Source organism: Homarus americanus, unplaced genomic scaffold, assembly GCF_018991925.1.
Source record: "Homarus americanus isolate GMGI-L3 unplaced genomic scaffold, GMGI_Hamer_2.0 scaffold48220, whole genome shotgun sequence".
Classification (NCBI taxonomy): domain Eukaryota; kingdom Metazoa; phylum Arthropoda; class Malacostraca; order Decapoda; family Nephropidae; genus Homarus; species Homarus americanus.
The window spans coordinates 4235912-4261205 of NW_024755060.1; the positions used below are offsets into that span (position 1 = coordinate 4235912).

The window sequence follows — 25294 nt, forward strand, 5'->3', positions numbered from 1 at the left end:
AAGCCTTCATTAGAGAAAGGTGAAGGAACATACAGTGAACATACAGATTAATGTTTACACACGTAGATCATGTGAGCTGAGGTGTTGAACAGGGGTGTGTGTGTGTGTGTGTGTGTGTGTGTATTTGTGTTTGTGTACTAATAAACTATTTCTTAACCTAAAAGTACATGGTAAAAATGTTAAGTAATCTGCCACTACATCTCCAAAATAATAACGAGAGAGAGAGAGAGAGAGAGAGAGAGAGAGAGAAAGAGAGAGAGAGAGAGAGAGTTAGCTGTGGTGGGTGTGGTACATTGGGACTTCCTGTGGTTTATAGACTAATGTGTGATAAACTCTCAGGGCGTATTATATGACAGTGGCCTTCACGTTTTTGGTTACAGATTGCTGCATAATGTAGTTTACAAACTTTGTACAGTAAACCTCGAAAAGTTTGTATTGAAGCATCGTAAAGATACACAAGACTTGGAAAAAGCTTGTGGTTGTGTGTTTCTTTATGGTGAACATACTTAGGTTTTGTTAGTTCCAGAGCCCTTGTTGTTAGTTCCAGAGCCCTTGTTGTTAGTTCCAGAGCCCTTGTTAGTTCCAGGGCTCTTGTTGTTAGTTCCAGAGCCCTTGTTGTTAGTTCCAGGGCCGTTGTTGTTAGTTCCAGGGCCGTTGTTGTTAGTTCCAGGGCCCTTGTTGTTAGTTCCAGAGCCCTTGTTGTTAGTTCCAGAGCCCTTGTTGTTAGTTCCAGAGCCCTTGTTGTTAGTTCCAGAGCCCTTGTTGTTAGTTCCAGAGCCCCTGTTGTTAGTTCCAGGGCCCTTGTTGTTAGTTCCAGGGCCCTTGTTGTTAGTTGCAGAGCCCTTGTTAGTTCTAGGGTCCTTGTTAGTTCCAGAGCCCTTGTTCCAGTTGTTGTTAGTTCCAGAGCCCTTGTTGTTAGTTCCAGTGTTGTTAGTTCCAGAGCCCTTGTTGTTCCAGAGCCCTTGTTGTTAGTTCCAGAGCCCCTGTTGTTAGTTCCAGAGCCCTTGTTGTTAGTTCCAGAGCCCCTGTTGTTAGTTCCAGAGCCCTTGTTGTTAGTTCCAGGGCTCTTGTTGTTAGTTCCAGGGCCTTTGTTGTTAGTTCCAGGGCCCTTGTTGTTAGTTCCAGGGCTCTTGTTGTTAGTTCCAGAGCCCTTGTTGTTAGTTCCAGGGCCCTTGTTGTTAGTTCCAGGGCCCTTGTTGTTAGTTGTAGACCTTGTCAGTGGCAGACCTTCTTGTTAGTATTTCATAAACCTAACTATATTTTTGTTCAGATACGTAGCGAATTACGTAAACAGTTTGATAGGTAGTGTTGTGGGCCCGTTCACCATAGAGGGACACAGGAAGCATTAATGCCAGAGCTGCTGCTGTACCTGCTGTCCCCTTTAAGGTAGTGACCGCTTGATGAGTCAGTTACAATAGGTTTATGAAGGCCTTGCCCCAATACTAGAGGTAAGAGATATATAGGATACTACTTGTGACATCCGGGTTCCCAATCACTGCATAGGAGAGAGAGAGAGAGAGAGAGAGAGAGAGAACAAATGTATGCAAGTTGTTAATCACCCTGAGAACATTATGCCACTTCACACGTTTTACTAAGTCTATCAAAGGCGGTGCATAACAGAACATAGTATTATGCTCCCATTACACTCTCCAGGGTAATTACTGCTGCCGCGTATCTCTCATGAACACAGCCCCTACCCTCTCTCTCCTTTTTTTATTTTATCAGCTCCACAATACTTCCTCCAATCCATTATTTTTCCACCTCACACACATACACACACACACACACACACACACACACACACCTACCTCACCCTGCTACTCACTCGACACCCTCACCGCCCACCACACCGCCCATCACACCGACCTCTCCTGCCTTTAATTTAATACAACACTACACTACGTCACGCCCAACACCTACCATCACCCCTCCCTTGAGCTACACTGAACTCTGGCTTAACACCTACCGTGACCTTTAACCTAACACCTGCCATAACCTTTAACCTAACAATTAACACATACCGTGACCTTTAACCTAACACCTATCATAACCTTTAACCTAACACCTGCCATAACCTTTAACCTAACAATTAACACCTGTCATAACCTTTAGCCTCACAATTAACACCTACCGTGACCTTTAACCTAACACCTGCCATAACCTTTAACCTAACAATTAACACCTACCGTGACCTTTAACCTAACACCTGCCATAACCTTTAACCTAACAATTAACACATACCGTGACCTTTAACTTAACACCTACCGTGACCTTTAACCTAACACCTGCCATAACCTTTAACCTAACAATTAACACCAGTCATAACCTTTAACCTCACAATTAACACCTGCCATAACCTTTAACCTAATAATTAACACATGCCGTGACCTTTAACTTAACATCTATCATAACCTTTAACCTAACACCTGCCATAACCTTTAGCCTCACAATTAACACCTGTCATAACCTTTAACCTAATAATTAACACATGCCGTGACCTTTAACTTAACATCTATCATAACCTTTAACCTAACACCTGCCATAACCTTTAGCTTCACAATTAACACCTGTCATAACCTTTAACCTAATAATTAACACATGCCGTGACCTTTAACTTAACATCTATCATAACCTTTAACCTAACACCTGCCATAACCTTTAGCCTCACAATTAACACCTGTCATAACCTTTAACCTAATAATTAACACATGCCGTGACCTTTAACTTAACATCTATCATAACCTTTAACCTAACACCTGCCATAACCTTTAGCCTCACAATTAACACCTGTCATAACCTTTAACCTAACAATTAACACCTGTCATAACCTTTAACACCTGTCATAACCTTTAACCTAATAATTAACAGCTGTCATTACCTTTAACCTAACAATTAACTCCTGTCATAACCTTTAACCTCACAATTAACACCTGCCATTACCTTTAACCTAACACCTGCCATAACTTTTAACCTAACAACTACCGCGACTAAGGACGCGCGCGCACGCGCGCGTGTGTGTGTGTGTGTGTGTGTGTGGAGGCTGCCGACAAAAGGTCAGGTAACCCCCGCGGCTGACACAAACTGGACCTGTTACATCATTCACTCTCTTGCCACATAATTACCTTGATTATTCATCTACATCACCTGAGGTAATATACTAATGATAATGATGGTGATGATGACGACAAATGAGGATGGGGAGGTGGACCATGGCGGTGGTGTTGGTGATGAGTCTATTTCTGATGGTGATGATGATTATGATGATGATAGCGGCTAGACAACAAATGATAGTGACAGTAAGAACACAATAATGACAGGTTGTGACAACATATGATAGTGACAACAGCAGATACGTCAACTCCAAAGGGGAAATAATTGCAAGTGAAGATGATACGGTCAGGGCTGAAAGTGATGGTGAAAGTGCTAATCGGCGTTAGTGTTGATAGTGAGGGAGGTGATTAACGACCACTGAGGCCTGCCAGCGTGGAAGACCTTGCGGCTAATGGTGATGAAGACTGATTTAATGAGAAGTAATTATGGACATTCTTACGGTAGAGATGATGATGAAGGTGATAAATATTTGGCAATACTGTAATAATGATAATAATAATATGTTGATGATAGTAATGATGATGATACTATTACTACTACTGTACGTCTACTACTACCTTATATATATATATATATATATATATATATATATATATATATATATATATATATATATATATATATAAGGCCTCCAGCCTCCCCTAATAGCCACACCTTCGCCACCATTTTATTACCTTAATATTAAGTCTCCTAATACATACAGTAAGTAGCTATCCTAACTGTGTTGAATTACTGTAGTTGAGCCGCAGATCCATGCGGCATTCAGTGACTGTAGCCTCATAGTCAGTATCTGCAGCAGTTGTCGGAGTAGGGGCAGAAGCTCTCGTTCCCCTGAGGCAGAGCAAAGCCGACCGAAGGAGAGAAAGACAGTCGACATCTCATCCAGGTTGTAACATAACTTCTGGGCTGCTGCTTCTGTTCGGAGATCAGCTCCGCGAATCTGGCGTAGAAACATCTTGCACTTGGGCCCATCCCACCAGAGGTTGTGAACACTAGACGGGTGAAGCTGCCTCGATCAACGTTCTGAATTCTCTCCCCATATGCCCTTCTCTTGTCGTTCTCGTTCCTCCTGTGTGCAGCATCGAGAGCTAGGTTACGGTGACATGCGGCCATGGGATAAAAAATCCTGATGTCAAGAAAGCTTGCTGTCCCCGCGTCCAGAATCCTCGAGCACTGACGTCCACACGGGTTTCATTAGATGTGTTTGAAGTCCTATGTTAGAAGATCTCACCATCTACTACTACTACTACTACTACTACTACTACTACTACTACTGTTAATGTTACGGCTCCACATATAGTATAAAGAGAGGGTGAGTGAAACAGTACAAGTTTGTCGAGATATATAAATAGCTGTATGGAATTAAATAGTCTTCATTTAAATGCTTTCCGTACTACAATGTGTCATTAACTTTTTACCTTTGTGTTAATATTTAATAATGATAATAGAGGCTGGTATGTGTCCTAATTATCCGTGGTTAATATAATTTACTGATATGGAACAGACTTTAGTTGGTTAATGTTGAGGTGATGTTAAATGGTAATGGGTATGTGATTATCCTTGGTTAATGTGTCCTAAAATATAACAGTATTATGTTTATTTCCTGTTTACTTAATGTTAATAGCAATTAGTATGTGTCCTAATTATCCGTAGTTAATATTATGAGCTAAATGGTAACATTATTCGTGTATTTACCATTATTATGAATAAGTTGTGAGCCGCAAAGTTTGTTGATATTTTAAGAAGAGGAAAGTTTTAATAGCGCATTTTGCTACAGTGTTTGGTGGCCATTCCTCACTTATGAGAAAAGTTAACATTTTCTTGTGATTTTTAAACTTGTTATTATTAATCATGTGTTAGTAGTGTAATAAAGTGGGAGTGTTGTCGAAATTGTCGTTTACGAAGTGGAATGACTATAATGAAGTGGAAATTGAGGTCCAGTACTGATGTATGTATGTATGTAAGTATGTCTCTAAAACACCAGTGGACCCGTTGCCGCTAAACTACGTCACATACATTGACTACAATTAGAACAAGTTAGTTACATCAAACAGTGAAACGGACTGTGCTCCCCCGGGAACTTGGTTAACACGGTAGAAGCGAGAGCAGAGTTGTGAGGGCGTCGGTGTATGCGTGAGTGGCTGCCTCGTGCAGTAGTGGCGGCCCGTCGTGTGTGGCAACTAGTGGAAAACTCCTTACAAGTTAAAGAAGTTTTGCCGGGTCTTGCTTTGTGGTATTTTTTCCAGAGATTTATCTTGTGGGAGAATTGTTTCTTTACCGGTGTTCCTGAGACGCTCCTCCAGGGTGTAAATTACCACAGGTTCCCGGAACGTCAGAATGAATTTAATCAAAACAAGGCGAGTAATTTTTGTTGAGTGATAGCAATCCTTCCTGGTTGAGGTCAGAACATGAAGACTAACACAGATAAATCTATCCGAATGAATCTTTTCCAGTTCACTCCAATCACTTCGTTTATACGGGTAAAAGCAGTACAGTTTGGCAAAGGAATGTGCTGGGAAGGAATGACATACCCCCAGAATTCTAGTCCAGGTAAACTCCAGGTATCATTTCAACCTGGTTAAGAACTGGTATGGCATGACAACCTACCCAATTTTCTCGAAGCCAAGTCCAGGTAAACAAGTTTGATAATTAACACACGGTAACACGATAGTACCTTGTCCAGGATACAACAGAAACACTTACGGCTGCTGAACTCGGTAAACTAACACAGGTTAATGAAGTTAATCTGGTCCTTTGGCTCTGTGTCTTTATTACCTGGACTCAGATGCTCAAAGATGCGTAAGTCAGTTGTTTTTTTCCTCGTAACTGTATGGTTAAAGACCTTATTCAGTTATGGTTGAGTCTTAGTGCCTTTTTCATACCATTACGACCTCTGTGATTTAGAGGAATATATAATACCGCATTGAAAGGGTAGATGGTGAGGGTGTAGAAAGGCAGAAGACATTACTGGGAGTAAAGGAAACAAAGTGACTTAAGAAAAATGACACGTAGGTAGGGAGGGGAGAAGAGGGGAAAACGAATAAAAGGAAATAGTGTTACGTGGATAAAGAGGGGGAGCTGAGGGGAGAAAATGGCTTAGGAAAGGTGCCACGTGGGTAGGGAGGGGAGAAGAGGGGAAAGGTGCCACGTGGGTAGGGAGGGGAGAAGAGGGGAAAGCCACGTGGGTAGGAGGGAAAGAAGGGGAGATGCCACGTGCGTGGATAGAGAGGGAAGAAAATGATTTGGGGAGAGGATGCCAACAGGGAGGGGTGGAGAGGGAGGGGAATGTTGTTTAAAGAGGAAGGGGTAACAGGGGAGTAAGACGGGGTAAAGAACGTCATACGAGAGGGGAGGGGTGAGGGGACGTTGAAGGGGAGGGGAGGGGATGAGGGGACGTTAAAGGGGAGGGTAGGGGGTGAGGGAGGTTAAAGAGGAGGGGGGTGAGGAGACGTTAAAGGAGGGGGAGTAGAAGTTCGTTGTGAGGAAAGGTAGTTAACGACCGTGTGTGTGTGTGTGTGTGTGTGTGTGTGTGTGTGTGTGTGAATGAGTGAATGTGTGTGTGTATGCAAAGTTATATACCAATTCACAGCAGGGTGGACTAGGAGTGCCCCAGGATCACACTACTTAGACTTAGATATGGGCGAGGCTAAATGAGGGAGGGCAAGAACGTGTGAAGAACGACTCTCTGGAATCATTTTTACTAATCTCTTGCGCGTTTTGTTCAGTACTCAATTAACTTTCCCCTCACACAGGTGGATGAGTACACAGGGGGAAGTCAATTGCTATTACGAGCGTGTCACCCGGATATATGGGCGGAAGACTTGATTTTTGGGGCGTTATTTTCAGCGCCTGGGTTGTGGACTCATTCAAACTTGCAGACTCACACGACCCCCCACCAACAGTACAGTCCTGCACAGCACAGCACAGCAAAAACTAGTACAGTAAAGCACAGCAAAATCCAGCAAGCACAACGCAGTCCAAGCCAGCCGCACGCCATATCAGTACTAAGCCAATGATACCTGTATACTTATTTTTCGCCTAATTATTTTGAGAACTCATCTGTCTCACTTTAAAATACAATACAAAGATCATATAATTTTTTTATGTGTTTTGTTTGAGTAAAATTGTGAGACCTTATCTAATTGCCTCATTTAAGCTTCATCACTAATATGGTGGCAAAATGGCGTCAACATTTCACTAAGACAACCGAAATTATATTTCTTCTGAACCGTAGTTACGGAAAAAAATAGAAATAATGATTTTCATCGATAATTTTTTTTAATCGTGGCTGAGAGAGCGGCTGGTAACTGTTCGGTATAATGATTGATGTGTAAAGCCTATCTTCTAACTTCATTGACTCCACTCAGGTGTTGAGAGAGAGAGAGAGAGAGAGAGAGAGAGAGAGAGAGAGAGATTTAGACCAGTAAGCGGAGGTGTTACGGTGGAAGAAGCGAGTGGGAAGAGAGAGAGAGGGGGGCGACTGACTGGGTGGATCTCTGGTGGTTAAGACAAGGCGTTGGGGAATATCGTGTGACCTTTAAAAACACAAAGGTAAACAGGCAGGTGAGGGAATATTAATGTCAGTGGGGAAGCCTCGGGGGTTGCCTAGTTTGGATTCGTGTTGAGAAAAGAAAAACAAATTACCACGTTTGGGAGGATGGTTTTTCAGGCTATACGGATCAGCCACACCTCTCCTGAACGTAATGGTAAGCTTTTCTGAGGATAGTTGGATAGTTAGATTGGGTTTGGTCGTGTTAGTTTGGGTGTGGTTAGGTTAGAATTGATTTGGTTAGATTTGATAAGTTAGTCATCTTACAGTATTTATTAACCATGGGGAAGGGGTTAGGTTAGATTAGGATAGGTTAGGGTTAGATTAGGGGATAGAAAGGGAGGGGAAAGAAATAATCACAGAAGAACCAGTCGATCATAGCCACCAACACCACCTCCGTTAACCCGAGTGTTCTAGTTACGAGGAAAGAACCTTTGTTGTGTGCGAGGAAACGTATTTCTTATGAGTATGTTGCTGTAAACTATAGATGAGAAGAAAATAACTATAGTAATAAGTGTAAGTAATAAATAACTATATAAACCCTGAAATTAAACACATAAATTTCGATATTCTTTTTATTTATAGTTCGTGGTATATTGTTACTGTAGTATATACTTATAACATATTTAATCACGTATAGTTAACACAAGTGATTTATTTATTTATTTATATATTGTTACCCCCGGACAACTCTTTCGGAGCTTGACCAGCATGTTCGTGCCTGTATTATTATCTTGAATTAATTATGTTACAAAGTCACTTCAGAGTTCTCAGTGTTGTTTTTGATATTATTTACTTATTCTAAGCTAAATGTTAACAAATGAGTGACTTGAAGAATACGAAAACAAATAAAGATGGAAATCCACCTTATATATGGTACACTGAATAGGAATAATTACCGATCAGTGATAAATAATGTCTTTCTCTTTTCTGGAAACATTTGACCATAAACGATTCTATAGAATAAGGGAACGTTTGTTGTGGCACTCAGGAAGGAGACGTTTGGTTGTGTCCTGTTGAGGGAAGGAAAGTTTATAATGGGAAGGAGACGTTTGGTTGTGTCCTGGTGAGGGAAGGAAAGTTTATAATGGGAAGGAGACGTTTGGTTGTGTCCTGGTGAGGGAAGGAAAGTTTATAATGGGAAGGAGACGTTTGGTTGTGTCCTGGTGAGGGAAGGAAAGTTTATAATGGGAAGGAGACGTTTGGTTGTGTCCTGGTGAGGGAAGGAAAGTTTATAATGGGAAGGAGACGTTTGATTGTGTCCTGGTGAGGGAAGGAAAGTTTATAATGGGAAGGAGACGTTTGATTGTGTCCCGGTGAGGGAAGGAAAGTTTATAATGGGAAGGAGACGTTTTGTCGTTGGGAAGGGACCATTTAGTTGTGGTTCTCCAGCAGGAAGGGAACATTAAACTGTGGTTCTCCAGCAGGAAGAGAACACTTAGTTGTGCTTCTCCAGCAGGAAGGGAACATTAAACTGTGGTTCTCCAGCAGGAAGGGAACATTACGTCGTGGCATGTTATGGAAGAGAGACATTTGGTTGTGATTTCTGGCGGGAAGGAAACGTTCAGCTGTGGCTTTTTCCTCCTTAAAGAGAAAGTTTTCCTTTGCCCTCAGTGGCCGCCAGAGGAAATATTCTTTGTCTTGCGGCCGAAGGGAAAGATTTCTTTATTCTTTGATCCTTTGATTGTGGGAGGACACTTTGGTGGTATAAAATTTGGGAAAGAGTTATTTTAATGGTGTCTTTCTGAAGCCACAAGGAAGTTGGTTCAATCAGCTGCAGCCATAAGGAAAAATGACTTAAATTTACTATAGCCAAAAGTAAAATGACCTGTAATCACAATACCAATATTTTGTAAAGTCTTAAGAAATTTTAACTTAAACTCACAACTAAAGAGGATGGGCGTCGATACCCTCTCATTACAATAATAAATTCCATCCCGTATTGTGAATTAAATTATAAACTTCGAGTATCTTATAACCTTTTGTAATACAACGATAAACACGTATGTTATTTTGTAGATTATATGGATGTTACCTGGTTGATTATATTTGTATTTACCTGTTGTTTATGGTGTATTTATTATTGTTGTGTGTTGGTGAAGGTCAGGCAGTACACTTATCGCCACAACAGGTGTTTTTGACCATTAGGTATGGCAGTGCTTCAGGGGTACTGGTGACACGGCTTACTTAGTTATTTAACAACACATACAAGTAGGAGTTGAGGAAATATTAATGTAGTACCACACACACACACACACACACACACACACACACACACACACACACACACACACACACACACACACACACAGAAGGAATATAAACTCGTGGACCTGATGTGGCTGCCAATGTTTGCTTGTTACTATTCACTGCTCGTACTCGGCGGTGTATCCACAGCAGTCGGGCTCATTAGTGACTTTTGGCAGGAACTTATCAAGCTCCTTGGTGAATACATTCCTTCGTTGGGTTCAGAATGGGGTTCAAGTCTGTGGGTTCAGATTGGGGTTCAAGTCAGTGGGTTCAGTCTGGGGTTTAAGTGAGGGATTTAGTCGGGGGTTCTAATCGGTGGGCTCAGATTAGGGTTCAAGTGGGCGGTTCAGTTGGAGTTTAAGTGAGGAATGTAGTCGGGGGTTCAAGTCGATGGATATAATCAAGGGTCTCTCTCTCTCGTGGTCGCCGTAGTTAAGCATCGTTAAGGCTCCAGAAGTCCTTTGATATGTTGAGGAGTTAAAGTGCATCCAATAAATGCTCTTACCGGCAGCTTAATGTACAAATCAACCCACTTAATCAACAGTATGCACTGCACTCTAAGTCATGTGCTAAGAGTCCAAACTGTGCACTCTTACTCGCATACTTAGAGTCCATGCTGTGCACTCTTGAGTTGAGTACTTGAGCCAGAAGATATAAAGTCATTAATATGTTGAGAGATTACCGGTCGAATGGGACCAAGTCATAACCTAACCTAACCTTACCTTAACCTGCCTTACCTTAACCTAACCTTACCTTAACCTAACCTAACCTTACCATAACCTAACCTGCCTTAGCTTAACCTAACCTTACCTTAACCTAACCTGCCTTACCTTAACCTAACCTGCCTTACCTTAACCTAACCTAACCTTACCGTAACCTAACCTGCCTTACCTTAACCTAACCTTACCTTAACCTAACCTGCCTTACCTTAACCTAACCTAACCTTACCTTAACCTAACCTGCCTTACCTTAACCTAACCTAACCTTACCTTAACCTAACCTAACCTAACCTTACCGTAATCTAACCTGCCTTACCTTAACCTAACCTTACCTTAACCTAACCTGCCTTACCTTAACCTAACCTAGCCTTACCTTAACCTTACCTGCCTTACCTGACCACAGGACCATCAGCTTTTTGGCGTATGAGGACTGAGTCGGGGCAGTGAACGCAATGATTGGGACCTTTTAGGATTGGTTAGATTAAGTTTAGGTTCTATTTGGATTAAGGTTTATTGGAAATGGGCTGTAATCATAGTGGTATGGTTAGGTTAGTTTGAGGCCTATTAGAACTGGGGCCCATTTGATTAGTCGTCTGTTGAAAAATCTTGCCGTTAATTGGCAAAGTTTGGGGGGCAAAATTCTCACCTGGTGGTTGAGAAGTGTGGGTGGGAAGAGGAGGAAGACAGATGGGAAGAGGAGGACGACAGATGGGAAGAGGAGGAGGAAGACAGGTGGGAAGAGGAGGAGGAAGACAGGTGGGAAGAGGAGGAAGACAGATGGGAAGAGGAGGAGGAAGACAGGTGGGAAAAGGAGGAGGAAGACAGGTGGGAAGAGGAGGGGGAAGACAGGTGGGAAAAGGAGGAGGAAGAATGAAGGAAGAGGAGGAGGAAAAGAAGGACATGAGAAGGGTAGAAGAAAGTAGAAGGCATGGGAGAAGAGGAAGAAGATGAGGCGGGCATGAGAGAAGAGAGGCATGGGAAGTAAGGAAGAGGAGACTAAAGCATTGAAAAGGAGGAAGGCGTGTGGAAATACTATTGGGAAGGAGAGGAAGGGGAGGGAGGAAGGAAGATACCAACAGGAAATGGAAAGGAAGGGAAGGGAAAGAGGAAAAAGAGAGAATAGGAGAAGAGAGAGAGAGAGAGAGGTGTGATAACGACAGTCAGGTGTGGGGACTGTGGAAACTGGGAAAAAAATCGACAGGACAACGTATCACCCTCGCTACTGTGTTATTAAGTCCCCAATGTATATTAATTTCCGATTTTGTGCCTGTTAAGAGTGACGGATGATGAGAGAGAGAGAGAAAGAGAGAGAGAGAGAGAGAGAGAGAGAGAGAGAGAGAGAGAGAGAGGAGTTGGGGGAGATGAAGGGTCAGAGAGACTTGGGATGAGTGTGGGGGGAGAGTGATTAGTGTCGTCCCCAGTCATAATAGGGCCTCATCACTCGTTGGACCCCAGTTTTAATTGGGGCCAACTCTAGTTAACCTCAGTCCTAATCAGCCCCAAAGATAATGGTTTCCACCCCTCATGTGAACCAATCCTAATGGTGCCAGTTCTGATGACGAAGATGTTGTTGTGGTGTGGTGATGGTGGAAGTGTGGTGGTAGTGGTGTTCCCTGAAGGTAGTGTGGCGGAGATGATATGGTGGTAGTGGTGTAATAGTGATAGAGGCGGTGTGGTGGTGGTGGAGTTCCTTGAAGTAGTGTGGCGGAGATGTCATGGTGGTAGTGGTGCAGTGGTGATAGAGGTGTGGTGGTAATGGTGTGATATAGGTGTGGTTGGTGGTGGAGTTCCCCGAGGCAGTATGGTGAGTCAGTCAGTGTTGCCTCATTCACGGTCACGTAGACGCACCCGCACACCCTCGGCTCAAGACCCAACTTTTTCTTCCTCGTTAAAATTAATTGAAACTTATTGCGCGGTCGTGGCAGGTGTCGTGATTATAACGCTGTGGGGGTCACACACACACACACACACACACACACACACACACACACACACACACACACACACACAATCCTACTACCGCTCGGGAATTTCACTTAAGGTTAATATATCACCTGAGTCCACACCTCAACCATATCCTCTTACCTGTCCACTAATTAAGTATTCTCTCACCTGATGAAAGTGTTCGTGTTCTTGTGACTCGGTAAGAACTGTGTAAGTGTGAGTAGTGAAGATGATAAGAAGAGCAGGAGAGTAGAAAGAAACCAAGAGAGAGAGAGAGAGTAGCCGGAGGTAGGGTTAGGAAGAGAGCTTGTAAAGTTAAGAGAGAAGAAGCCCCGCGTTGACGGTACCTCCTCTTCCTCCTCCTCCTCCTTCCTACAACTTCCTCCTCACCAGGGGTTTCATAACGACCTCAGCGTGCATAATCACCCTCCTCACACCACCACCCGCTTGTTACAGCACCCGTTCATCAGTCTCCCAAGCATCATTCACATAATCTTCTCTTATCTCTACGTGTTTCACTTTGTTTAAATGTTTGTTTACGCCTTTCAGTATTTCGTCCGCCTCGTGTTTGTTGGTATGTTTGCTCGCCTCATTTTACTGTGGTCTACCCTGTGCTTGTGGTAGTTCTCTGTTGGGTCTCTATGTAGATGTTTATTTTCTTTTTATTTATTTTTTCTTGTGTTTTTGTAATTTTTAGCTTAAAGTTTATGTTGTTGTGTTCATCTCATTACTTCTCCATTGGTGGATATTAACGATCATCTGGGTATATTCTCGCTCTTCTTACCTCTAGTTATCTCTTTATCTCTTTATCTCCTCCCATGATTCTCCTGGTTATCTCTTTATCTCATCCCGCCATTCTCCCGCTGCGTCTTACATCCCAGGTAATAATTTTATTTCCAGTCAGACAACTCAACTCACTGTGATCTACCTCCACCTTGTGAGTATTTGGGAACGTGTCTTAGAGTGATTTCAGCTCATCAATGGAGAACCAAACCTTTAGTTGTCATTATATTTTACTACAATGTGAGACCGTCGTTTGGTAATAGGAGGAGAGATCTTGAGGAATTGTAATGTGTTAAGTTCAGTTCACGTAAATGCACAGAGTCTCCAGGTACCTGAGCAAAACCTGGTGGACTAGATGACATAACAGACAGGTAGCTCATAGTCTCACCTGCTGGAGTTGATTATGAGTGGACGAGATGATTACGTTAGGTTAGGTTAGGTTTGGTAAGGGTTTAGTTAGGTAAGGTTGCTTTAGGATGGGTAAGGTTATGTTAAGTTAGGTAAGGTTAGGTTAATTTAAATAAGGTAATATAAGATTAAGTTTAAGGTAGGGTTAGGTTAGGTTAGGTTAATTTAAATAAGGTAATATAAGATTAAGTTTAAGGTAGGGTTAGGTTAGGTATAGGTTTTAAATAAGGTAATATAAGATTAAGTTTAAGGTAGGGTTAGGTTAGGTTAGGTTAATTTAAATAAGGTAATATAAGATTAAGTTTAAGGTAGGGTTAGGTTAGGTTAGTGTGTAGGAATGTATGCAGCTTTAAAAATTCTTAGAGGATGGATAGAGGAGTTGATATTTATTCAGTAAAATCGTCATACAAGTTTACAGTGGTTCACCAGAAACAGTTCAGGTCTGCAGACAGTGTATTTAAAGGAACTAGTAGACGAATAACTTAATGATACACCAAAAAAACGGATCACGTGAAGATTAGCTCCCAAGGTTATTTCACCTGATAATTAAGCATCCTAACGCTAACCTAACCTAACCCCAGCAAGTAGCAGTAGGGTGTTTAATCATCAGGTGAAATAACCTTGGGGGGCTGATCATCAGGTGATACAAAATGACTAATGAAATTACTCCTTATTATCCAACTTCACTACTTCACTTCTGATTAAATTTTAGGGAGTTAAACTGGCAGCTTATTCACCCAGCAAGTGTTTCTCTTCCTGTGTAAACAATGTTCGTAACGAAGTAAATAAACCCATTCAAGAGAAGTTTTCAGTTTATTCAGTAAGTTTGTGAGAGTCACCAGGGAACAGAACCAACACTTTATAAACACACTTCTGTTGTTGTTATTCATACACACAACGAGTAATGAACCCCCTCAGGTACAATGATTTAACCCCTCGAGTACAACGCCATCTAACACCAGGGATTATGACATTGTATTTTACAACGTTGGATACTAAGTGGATTAAATTCTGTGGTGAAGGAGTTAAGTCATCGTACTCAGGGAATAATTCATTGTACTCAGAACTTCGGCGTCGTACTCAGTAGGTCGGCATCGTACTCAAAGGACCGCTCTTTGTACCCTCAATACTTTGGATCCGTATTGAGTATAATTTGATCACTATAAAACACAACTTCAGCAGCACGAGTGAGAAGAACGTTTAGACTGTGAGATATAACCTGCCTTACTGTACACGTCAAAGTCCGTATCAAAGTCAAGGGCAGCAGCTATTTTAAGGTCCTCACAGCCCCGAGTAAACGTGGCAGACCAAACACGTGTACCAAGTAAACGTAAACATGTGGGGGAGAATGGTAGAGTGTGGGAGTGGAATTTGTCAGAGCTGGTTATAGGGTGAGGTGTAGGGGGGATGAGGGTGTGGGGGAAGTACATTTATCGAGGGAAAGAATAATGGAATGAGAAAGATGTGGATTATGGGGAACGTCTTGTAGCAGGAAGAAGCGAGAGTCGTGAATCAGATCCATAATTCTCACACTCCTCGTATCACTGGATGAGGGAAAGACCTGCCCCCTCCCACATGCTCTCTAATTTATCGCCTTTAATCGTTGAGGCAGAACTGGAGTTGTTAAAAAAAATTAATTAAAAGTGTTAGGAACAAGGGGGCCACAAGAGCGCTTTCCAATACCCTCCATTAGAGTGAGGGGATAACGTAGTGTAGTGCAGGAAGCCACGTTAACTACCCTGTTGGATGTCTCTTGTTCGTCTCTTCTGATTGGTGGAACTCACTTGTCCTTTATTACTGTATCCTGTTTTATTTATTTTTATCTTCCTTTTTGTTTATCTTTGTCGCTTCTACTGTTTTTTATTTGATTTCTTTAGTCCTCACTTATTATTTTGTTCGCGAGTTTTATAATGTCTTTGAGTGGGTGATACAATAGAAACTAATTAGTGCACTCAATCACCACCCAACAGTGTGTAGTGGTGGGTACGCAGACTCACCGTGTGGGCTGCCAGCTGGTTGGGATAGCAACATCCTCAAGTGTTCCAATACCATAAGTAAGATAACAATAAGAAAAATGATTGCATTATTTTTTCATCTCACCTAAGGTCTGTTTTCAGTAAGATACAGTGAGTTACGGGTAGTGCTACAAGCAGGCAGAGATAGTTCATATTACAGTACAGAAACATTTTCAACACATGTGAACTTGAGACTCAGTAAGGCACTTCACCGCTTGGTTATGTCCAGACGATAAGGGTATAAGATTTTATATAACTCAGAAGGATGATTCTTTTGCACAGTCCCAGTTTTTTCTTTACTAATGAAAAGAAAAAAGTGTTAGGTGACGTTGTTTCCCACGTGGTAGAAAAAATTTACTTAAAATAATGGCAAATGAAAGTGAACAACGTTGCTTTTAGTGCGTCTAATGTTAGTTTCCTTCTACGTGGGTTAACCCCTTACACACTTTGGTTAATTACAGGAGTATGAGTGTAGTTAAGGGTCAAAGAATACCACTAGAAGGTACTTGGCGCTAAAGTGAAAAAAGATACGAAAATATTTGGGTAAAGTTCGATCTGAATTGAATAACCCTTGAAAATGGTGGTAGTTCCTGGTGGCCAGATTGGATCATTAACGCGTTTTTTACTTGTGATGTCTTTTGTAACCAACGTGTGGAAGGGGGCCGCCTCTCTTATACTGGATCTTTGTTCTTATTTAATATTGGTTTAGTCTTTATTACTCATGTTTTTATTATTATTATTAATCTTATTATTATTATTACTAGTGTGGCTATTGGGGGAGGCTGGGGACTGGAGGCCACGTTTAAAAAAGTAGTAGTAGTAGAGAAGTAGTAGTAGTAGTAGCAGTAGAGTAGTAGTAGTAGCAGTAGAGTAGTAGTATTAGTAGAGGAGTAGTAGTAGCAGTAGAGTAGGAGTAGTAGTATTAGTAGAGGAGTAGTAGTAGCAGTAGAGCAAGAAGGGGGCTTCATATGCATGAGGCATGACGAGGTAAGGGATCTCACAGCAAATATGTTGAAGGAAATCTGCCGGGACGTCATGGTAGAACCGACCCTCCTTCCACTGGATGGCGAGATCTTCCAACACAGGACTTCAAACACATCTAACGAAGCCCGTGTGGACGTCAGTGCTCGAGGATTCTGGACGCGGGGACAGCGAGCTTTCTTCGACATCAGGATCTTTGATCCCATGGCCGTTTGTCACCGTAACCTAGCTCTCGATGCTGCGCATAGGAGGAACGAGAACGACAAGAGAAGGGCATATGGGGAGAGAATTCAAAATGTTGATCAAGGCAGCTTCACTCCTCTAGTGTTCACAACCTCTGGTGGGATGGGCCCAAGTGCAAGATGTTTCTACGCCAGACTCGCGGAGCTGATCTCCGAACAGAAGCAGCAGCCCAGAAGTTATGTCACAGCCTGGATGAGATGTCGACTGTCCTTCTCTCTCCTTCGGTCGGCTTTGCTCTGCCTCAGGGGAACGAGAGCTTCTGCCCCTACTCCGACAACTGCTGCAGATATCGACTATGAGGCTACAGTCACTGAATGCCGCATGGATCTGCGGCTCAACTAATTTAACACAGATAGGATAGTTTCTTATGTATTAGGATATTTAATATTAAGGTAAATAAATGGTGGCGAAGGTGTGGCTATTGGGGAGGCTGGAGGCAGTAGAGTAGTAGTATTAGTAGAGGAGTAGTAGTAGCAGTAGAGTAGGAGTAGTAGTATTAGTAGAGTAGGAGGAGCCTGGTAGCGACACACCTAGTCTGAGGTTCATAAAATGTTAACAATGACGTCCTTCCTGATCGATATATTTTTGGGTTTCCTGATAAAAGAAACTCCAATACTTCAAAGAAACAGTTACTTCTGGAATACATTTTGGACTTGTCTGTGACGGTTTCTTAACGTTCCGGCGATCAGTGAAGCTGTGTGGGTATTGAAGCTTTTTTTATGTATTCTTTTCCCCGCTTCACATTCTTGGCTTCATTTCTCCTGACCTAAATGATAATGTTATTTTTTGTTTCCACACGAGTGATTTTTTCCTACCATAAATGTGGCTTAATGGTAATATATTCTTAGTCATTACTGCTGGTGTAAATTGAACGACGGGGGAAATGTGTTGAGCCTTTTAAAAATTGTCTTGAATGAAAGCCTTTTAGACGGTATTGTGGATACAGGTTTTGTGGGGATAAAACCATCTAGAAAGTATATGAGACAAAAGCCTTTTAGAAAGTCACCTCCTGTAGATGTTCTTCCCTGTGTAAACAACGAGCGGAACTTTTACAAGTCAGAGCCGCTGTCTCTGAGGCGACACGTGTACACTGTACAGTGTACAGTGTACACTGTACAGTAACTCTCGAACACAATGGACAGGCTACCAATATTTCTCAAGAGGAGACATGATAATTAACTTCTCAATCACTAAACTCGATGATTATTGACTTGAGAGCGTATCAGAACATCCATGTCAGAGGATAATTTACTTCAAACTATCTGAACTACCATATTGAGAATAGTTTACTTTGAAATGTATCTAAACCACTAAATTGGAGGAGTACTCGGTCATGCGGGTTAATTGGCCAGACTCCCTTCAAGTCCACCTCGTTGAAGACAGAGTTAAGGATTTAAAACGAGTCAGGTAAACCTATTCCAGGTAAATTTCAGCTTTACTAAACTCCGTATATTTAGATAACATAGATTCCAAGTGATATCTTAGCGTATTTCAGCACCGTTGTTATCAGTAACTTATAAGAAATTCGCGTTATTTTATCTCACCGCGGAAGTCAAATTTTCTCTTTAAGTTAATGAGTGAGTAACAGACCAGGTCGTGAGTGAGTGAGTAGACCGTGAGTGAGTGAGTGAGTCTCAGTTCCAGTGTCTCGTCCAGCGCTATTGGCTCCACTAGAAGATGACTTTAGACCAGCAATAGCGTTATAGGAAGACCTGGAAGTGTCCTAAAGAGGATCGCTTGCTGGCAGAAACCTCCCCGCTTCATGACCTTTAACCTTCTCTAGGTTTTTTTTGGTGTGTAGTAGAATAATTGTTGTGACTACAGTCTCTTTAACTGTCCGGGACATAACTTTAACTAGGGACAAATTAATGGTTAAGTCAGACCTATTGATTGTGTAATAAATTTTGAAAGAGAGGGGATGAGAGAATGCGTACCGTATGTATGTATTGTACTGTATATGTACGAGTATGTATGTATTGTACTGTGTATGCACGATCATGTATGTATGTATTTGCTCGTATCTTTATATGTATGTGTGTGTGTTTGTATCTATGTAAGTGTATATGGGTCTATGTATGTAAATTCCATTGTCGCATACACACAGACAAACCCGGAACAAAATTTACAGTAGTTTTGGCTAAGACGCAAGATTTAAGGGGAAGAAGAATTAGGACCTGGATGACTGGTTATTGGCTCTCAAACTCGTCTTTCTGTCAACCTCAGGAATATGTGAAGAATTGCTGCCTTGAATTATTGATTTTATGGGTTTCAGATGATAGGTTTTTATTATGTAAATATACTGGTTTATTCTATATTTTAAAGCTTACTCAATGCTTTAAAGCTTATGGAGACTAAAGCTTGCTGTGGTTTACTCTATATTTTAAAGCTTATGGTGACTTACGCTATACTTTAAAGCTTATTGTGACTTACTCTATACTTTAAAGCTAACTGTGACTTACTCTATTCTTTAAAGCTTACTGTCACTTAAGCTAAACATTAAAGGAATAACTTCAGTCCCATTTTAGCTACTTTTTGAGAGTTAAGGTAAAAGTGTGAGTTATTTAAGTATATTAATATCTAAGTGTGAAATTTGACATAAGATCGTTCAGTGGTCACTTTAGTCATGCCGGTTTATAATAATTAAATGTATTCGTGTGGACTTGACCGATAAATATGTTAAGATAGTTGGTTGAGTGGATCTAGAAAAGGGAAATATGGAAAATTAGACCACCTGAAGAATCCCCACCCCAATGCACCTTTAATACACCTTGTACTGTTTGGTCACCTGGGGAGAATATTGCCGGAGAGGCTCATGTTGACTCAATTGTCGGAAAGTTTGAAAAATACATTAAAAGTTTGTGGAATATATATGGAGAAATGCCATTTTTTTGTTCAAAGTTTGCAAAAATAGTAAGAGTTTCTGAACGCTATATGTAGAAATGCCCGATTTTTTAAAAAAGTTTACAATACTAGTAATAGTTTCTGAAAGTTATATGGAGAAATGCCCGATTTTTTTTTTTACAATACTAGTAATAGTTTCTGAAAGTTATATGGAGAAATGCCCGATTTTTTTTTCAATAATTCAATCCATTAGTCATTTTTGACGGACGCGGCACCAGTACAGACACAGAACAATGCTGTAAATTAAGCTCATTATGGCGGCACCATTAAAGAGGCCATAAAAAACACCGACACTTGTATTACCCGGTCATTAAACTTGTAAACAAAAATATCTGAAATAATAATAAATGATAGAACGAACCACATTTCTCATCCTATAAAACAATAAACATTTTTGAGTGGGAGAACAAAGCAGTGTATTGAGTCTATCCCTGCAGCTCTTTAATTATAGGGTGTGTGGAGTCACCTCTCCTGACGGGGTTAAATTAGTACCATCTCCTCTACAGTGTTGTGAGGTCTGCTTGAATAAGGGGAACAGTGTTAGTCATTTTGTGTGTCGCTGCTGGAGTATATCATGGGCTTTTATGTTTAGTTTTGGGGGTATACAGTGTGTGTGTGTGTGTGTGTGTGTGTGTGTGTGTGTGTACTGTATATGAGGAGAAACCATGTACAGTATACTGACATTGGTCTAAGTGTAGAAGATCTAAACTCACTTAAAAAACTTATGGACCTTGTGTAGTCATAATTCACAATAAGGGATAGAATAGTCACCCCTATTTATTTCATCTCATAATTAAAACACCTTCGCGCTACCTGGGTGGGTTAGGTTAGGTTTTAGGTGAAATAAACTGGGGGTGTCTAATCTTCACGTGATCCAAATATACGCGCGTATACCCGAAACTAAACTTAAAAAATTCGGTGATGAACAAAAGACCCTTAATGTGTGCCCTATCTCCCCCCCCCCCTTTGACACTCTCCGGGATAAAGAAAGAGAGTTTAAGGGAGGAAACACACTCAGGTCTACGGGCCATCAACCTCACAGCTGGTGGTCCTGAAGGAAGATTTTTTGTGGCGACCATCTTCCTTCTTACCTCCTTCTCCCCTCCTTCCCTCTTTTCTTGAAGGAAGTTTTTCTAAGGTCTCTCTCTCTCTCTCGGCCAGGTTCAGAAAGCCACTTCACACTCCCCCGACACTTTTGCAACAATTCCTTGTCTACCTTCTGGGAGATATGGACGTCGATGAAGGAGATGGATATGGTGATTTTCAGAGGCTGGTTCAGTAGGGTCCTGTAGTACGTGTCTGTAGATGGAGTTGAAATAGAAGTGTGTTAAGGTGATTTACCGAGATTAATTCTTACAGCGTTGTGCATTACTGTGGTGTGATATGATAATAATAGTAATAATAATAATACCTAATAATAATAATAAAATAAGAATAGTAATACCTAATAATAATGATAATAATAAAATAGGAATAATAATAATAATAACAATAATACACAATAAAAATAATAATAATATTATTATTATTATTACCTAATATTAATAATTATACCTCATAATAATAATAATAATAATAATAATAATAATAATAATAATAATAACAATAAAAATAATAATATTATTATTATTATTATTACGTAAAATATAAATAATTATACCTCATAATAATAATAATAATGCCGCCAAACTTTCACTGCCAGGATTATAATGTTCATAAATCGTAACATTAACCACCAAGGATAAATGAGTCGATATTTTTTTTAATTTCATTCATATGGTTAAGACAATGTTAATTACATATTTTATAATGGCTTGTCCCTATTAATCATGAATATCGTAGGAAAGTGAGTATATATATATGAGTATCGTAGGAGAGGGACTATTATATGAGTATAGTAGGAGGGACTATTATATATGAGTATCGTAGGAGAGGGACTATATGAGTATCGTAGGAGAGGGAGTATATGAGTATCGTAGGAGAGGGACTATATGAGTATCGTAGGAGAGGGACTATATGAGTATCGTAGGAGAGGGACTATATGAGTATCGTAGGAGAGGGACTATATGAGTATCGTAGGAGAGGGACTATATGAGTATCGTAGGAGAGGGACTATATGAGTATCGTAGGAGAGGGACTATATGAGTATCGTAGGAGAGGGACTATATGAGTATCGTAGGAGAGGGACTATATGAGTATATGAGTATCGTAGGAGAGGGACTATATGAGTATCGTAGGAGGGACTGAGTATCGTAGGAGAGGGAGTATTATATATGAGTATCGTAGGAGAGGGAGTATATGAGTATCGTAGGAGAGGGAGTATTATATATGAGTATCGTAGGAGAGGGAGTATATGAGTGTCGTAGGAGAGGGAGTATATGAGTATCGTAGGAGAGTATTATATATAAGTATCGAGAGGGTGAGTATTATAAACGAGTATCATGCCAGAATGAGTAATGGTTCCTGAGACAACCAGTATCCCTTATGGAGAGTCTGTTAAGCCTCAGTGGTCATACAGGTAATTTTCCTTGACTATTTATTAAAGTTTCTAACGTGGATTACCTGTAAGTATCCCACAGGTAAGGCTTTTATTTATCCACGCCACAAGACTACAGTGTACGAGACTATTATTTTTATTAGTAGTGGTGCTTTTGTTTTTGTGGGTAAATATTTGTGGAATTTTAAATTTAACATGGAATAAATTTGGCCATGTGATGCTCTTGAGTCCCAAGAGGTTGTCGGTTGGTTTAGGGCGTTGGGGAGGTGGTGGAGGGAGGGGGATGTGTGTGTGTGTGTGTGTGAGGGTTGGGGGAGGGGATGTGTGTGTGTGTGTGTGTGGGTTGAGGGTGGGGATGTGTGTGTGTGTGAGGGGTGGGGGAGGGGGATGTGTGTGTGTGGTGTGTGGAGGGAGGGGATGTGTGTGTGTGTGTGGTGTGAGGGGGGGGGGAGTAAGAGAGAAGGAAGGGTGTTGGTTTGTTTAGAGTGAAGAAACTTTTAAGACGAATGATCGATGCTTCAGTAACTGCCGGTAAATGGAACATCTAAATATTGAAAGTAAAACATAAACACGAGTGGAGTGAGGTAGAGGGAGGGTGGGTAGGGGAGGCTCTGGTCACTGTCAGGAGCATCTTGGTGGGGCAGCAGCTCCGTTTTTCTCAGTCATCGTTCATCCTCCGTAAAGACACAAACGCGCTCCACGCATAGAAAGTGAGAGACTTAAGAGTGATAAAGAGAAAGAGAAACCTAGAAAAGAAAAGTGAGTGAGAAAGTGAAAGATAAAAGAGAGTAAGAGTGTAGGAGAGAGAGCAGCAGCACTTCAGCACGCGGTTCGTCTTACATTTACACTGTGATTTACTTACTCCAGGCAGGCAGGGCTCCACACCCCGCCCGCCACGCGGGTCTCTACGCCGCCAGCTCCACCCCTTTATGGCCTCCAACCTCACAGGTACACACCTGGTTATTACCCTCTTGTAGTTTTTAGAAGTGGCTTGTCAGATGGGCCCCAGTCCTAGTTGGCCCCAACGTGTCCTGCCCATTAGGATTTGGCCCCAGTCCTATTAGGGCCCCAACCTGACGTAAGATTGGGCTCCAGTTCTCATAGGCTCTTTACCTATCGTGACCTTGTCATTAGGATTGGGTCCAAGTCCTAATAGGCTCTAACCCTTATCATAGGGATTGTGGTTCATTGAACTGGCGTCCATTTGGACTGGTTCCCACTCCTAATATATAAGTTATCTATTAGGAGTGTAAATAGGGTCTGTTTGGTGAATTAATAAAGCGTTATTTATTATTATTATTATTATTATTATTATTATTATTGTATTCAAAACAGTCATCGAGAAACAAGAATAGAGGCAGGAGTGTCAGCCCGCGGTTTGGCTGTGTTCCTTTGCCTTGTTTGTTGTGAAATAGTAAGTACGTCCAACCCAAGCTTTAAATATTGATGTGTGTAAAAACTACACACTGAATTATTTCATCCGGTAAATGTGCTTAGCCTACTTAACACTCAGGCCAGAAACGTGTGTCCGAGTAGAAGGTTTTGTTCCGTGTAGTGAGAGAGAGAGTGTAGTGTGTGTGGTGGGGAGGGGGGTAAGTAAAATGTGGTCGAGGAGAGAGTGAATGGAGGGAGGTAGGGGAGAGAGAAAGGGGAGGAGGGGCGGGAAAAAATCGGAGGCAGCACCAGTTAAAAGAGAACCTGCTGTTATTTCAGGTATTAGGGCCACCCACACACAACAACTATACCCCATGAATAGTGTCTTGGGGTGGTGGCCTCCTAGCACCTTTACCACCTGAGGGTAGGAGGCGACCTTCCCCCAGCTACACCACTCCCTCTCTCCCCATTCCTCTCCTTCCCTCAGAGCGTCGAAGGGTAGGTACAACCCCGCTACAGCGTCCTGGAGTAGGTGGGAGCCCCGGTATAGCGTCCGATACGAGAAGTCCTGAGAATTCCTTTCATTTTATGAATTCAGAGACGAGACTCCCGGTGCGGGTACTGATGATCGTAAGAAAAAAACAGGTACAAGTGTAGGTACAGTTGCAAGCACAGGTGCAGATACAGCTGTAAATGTAACTTCAAGTACGGGTACAAAAACAAGGGGCCTACAGGTACAAGTACAAGTGCTGGTACAGTAATTCCACTGTGCTGGCAGTAATCTGGGCATGGTAAGAAATGTTCTTAAAGCCTATAATGTTTATTATTTACACAGAGTAAAGTCTTGTTCTTAATAATGTAAAGGCGTTACACCTTGCCGGTGAAGCCTCGACCTCTTGAGGCCTAGATCACGCTGGTTAAAAGACAAAAGTAAACAGTTATGTAAGACATAAAGAAATATAAACCCGGTAATAACATATAAAGTTTATAACATCGGTTAACAATTAAAACTATACTGTATATTAGATAATTCAGGAATAAAATTACAATTACAGGAATATATTAGGCAATTACCATACCGAAATTAATGAGCAAGCTTTGGACTTAAGGTATTATAAAGTACAGATACTATTAAGTGTGGTGAGGCTATTGTAAATATTGCTATAACAAGGGACGCTAAACCAGTACCTAAACTTTACATGGGTTCATTTACAATAAAGTACAGGTGTAGTAATTCCCCTGTAGTACAATAAACGAGTGACTTAATTTAAACATGATAAAAATTTACATGAGACCAACAGGTTCAATTGGTTACTTACATACAGTTGGTCAGGTGATGTATTATATAAAGCACAGGTACAGAGTTCTCTTTGTTGTTCCTGCTGCTTTAATGTTGATACTGTAAAATGTTCCTGAACGCTGAGGGAAATTAATTGAGATCATCTGAAGATTAGGCACCCCAGTTTATTTTACCTGAAGATTAGGCACCCCAGTTTATTTTACCTGAAGATTAGGCACC

At 41.3% G+C, this 25294-nt stretch overlaps 1 protein-coding gene across 1 annotated transcript in view; it reads right to left on the reverse strand.

Moving 5' to 3' along the window:
* Positions 1 to 506: 506 nt before the first annotated feature.
* LOC121856326 (uncharacterized protein DDB_G0290685-like) overlaps positions 507 to 25294 on the reverse strand; it is a 30388-nt gene continuing 5600 nt past the window's right edge. Inside the window, exon 2 of the mRNA XM_042351803.1 lies at positions 507 to 944. Coding sequence (XP_042207737.1) covers positions 507 to 944 — 438 coding nt within the window. The remainder of the gene's footprint in view (positions 945 to 25294) is intronic.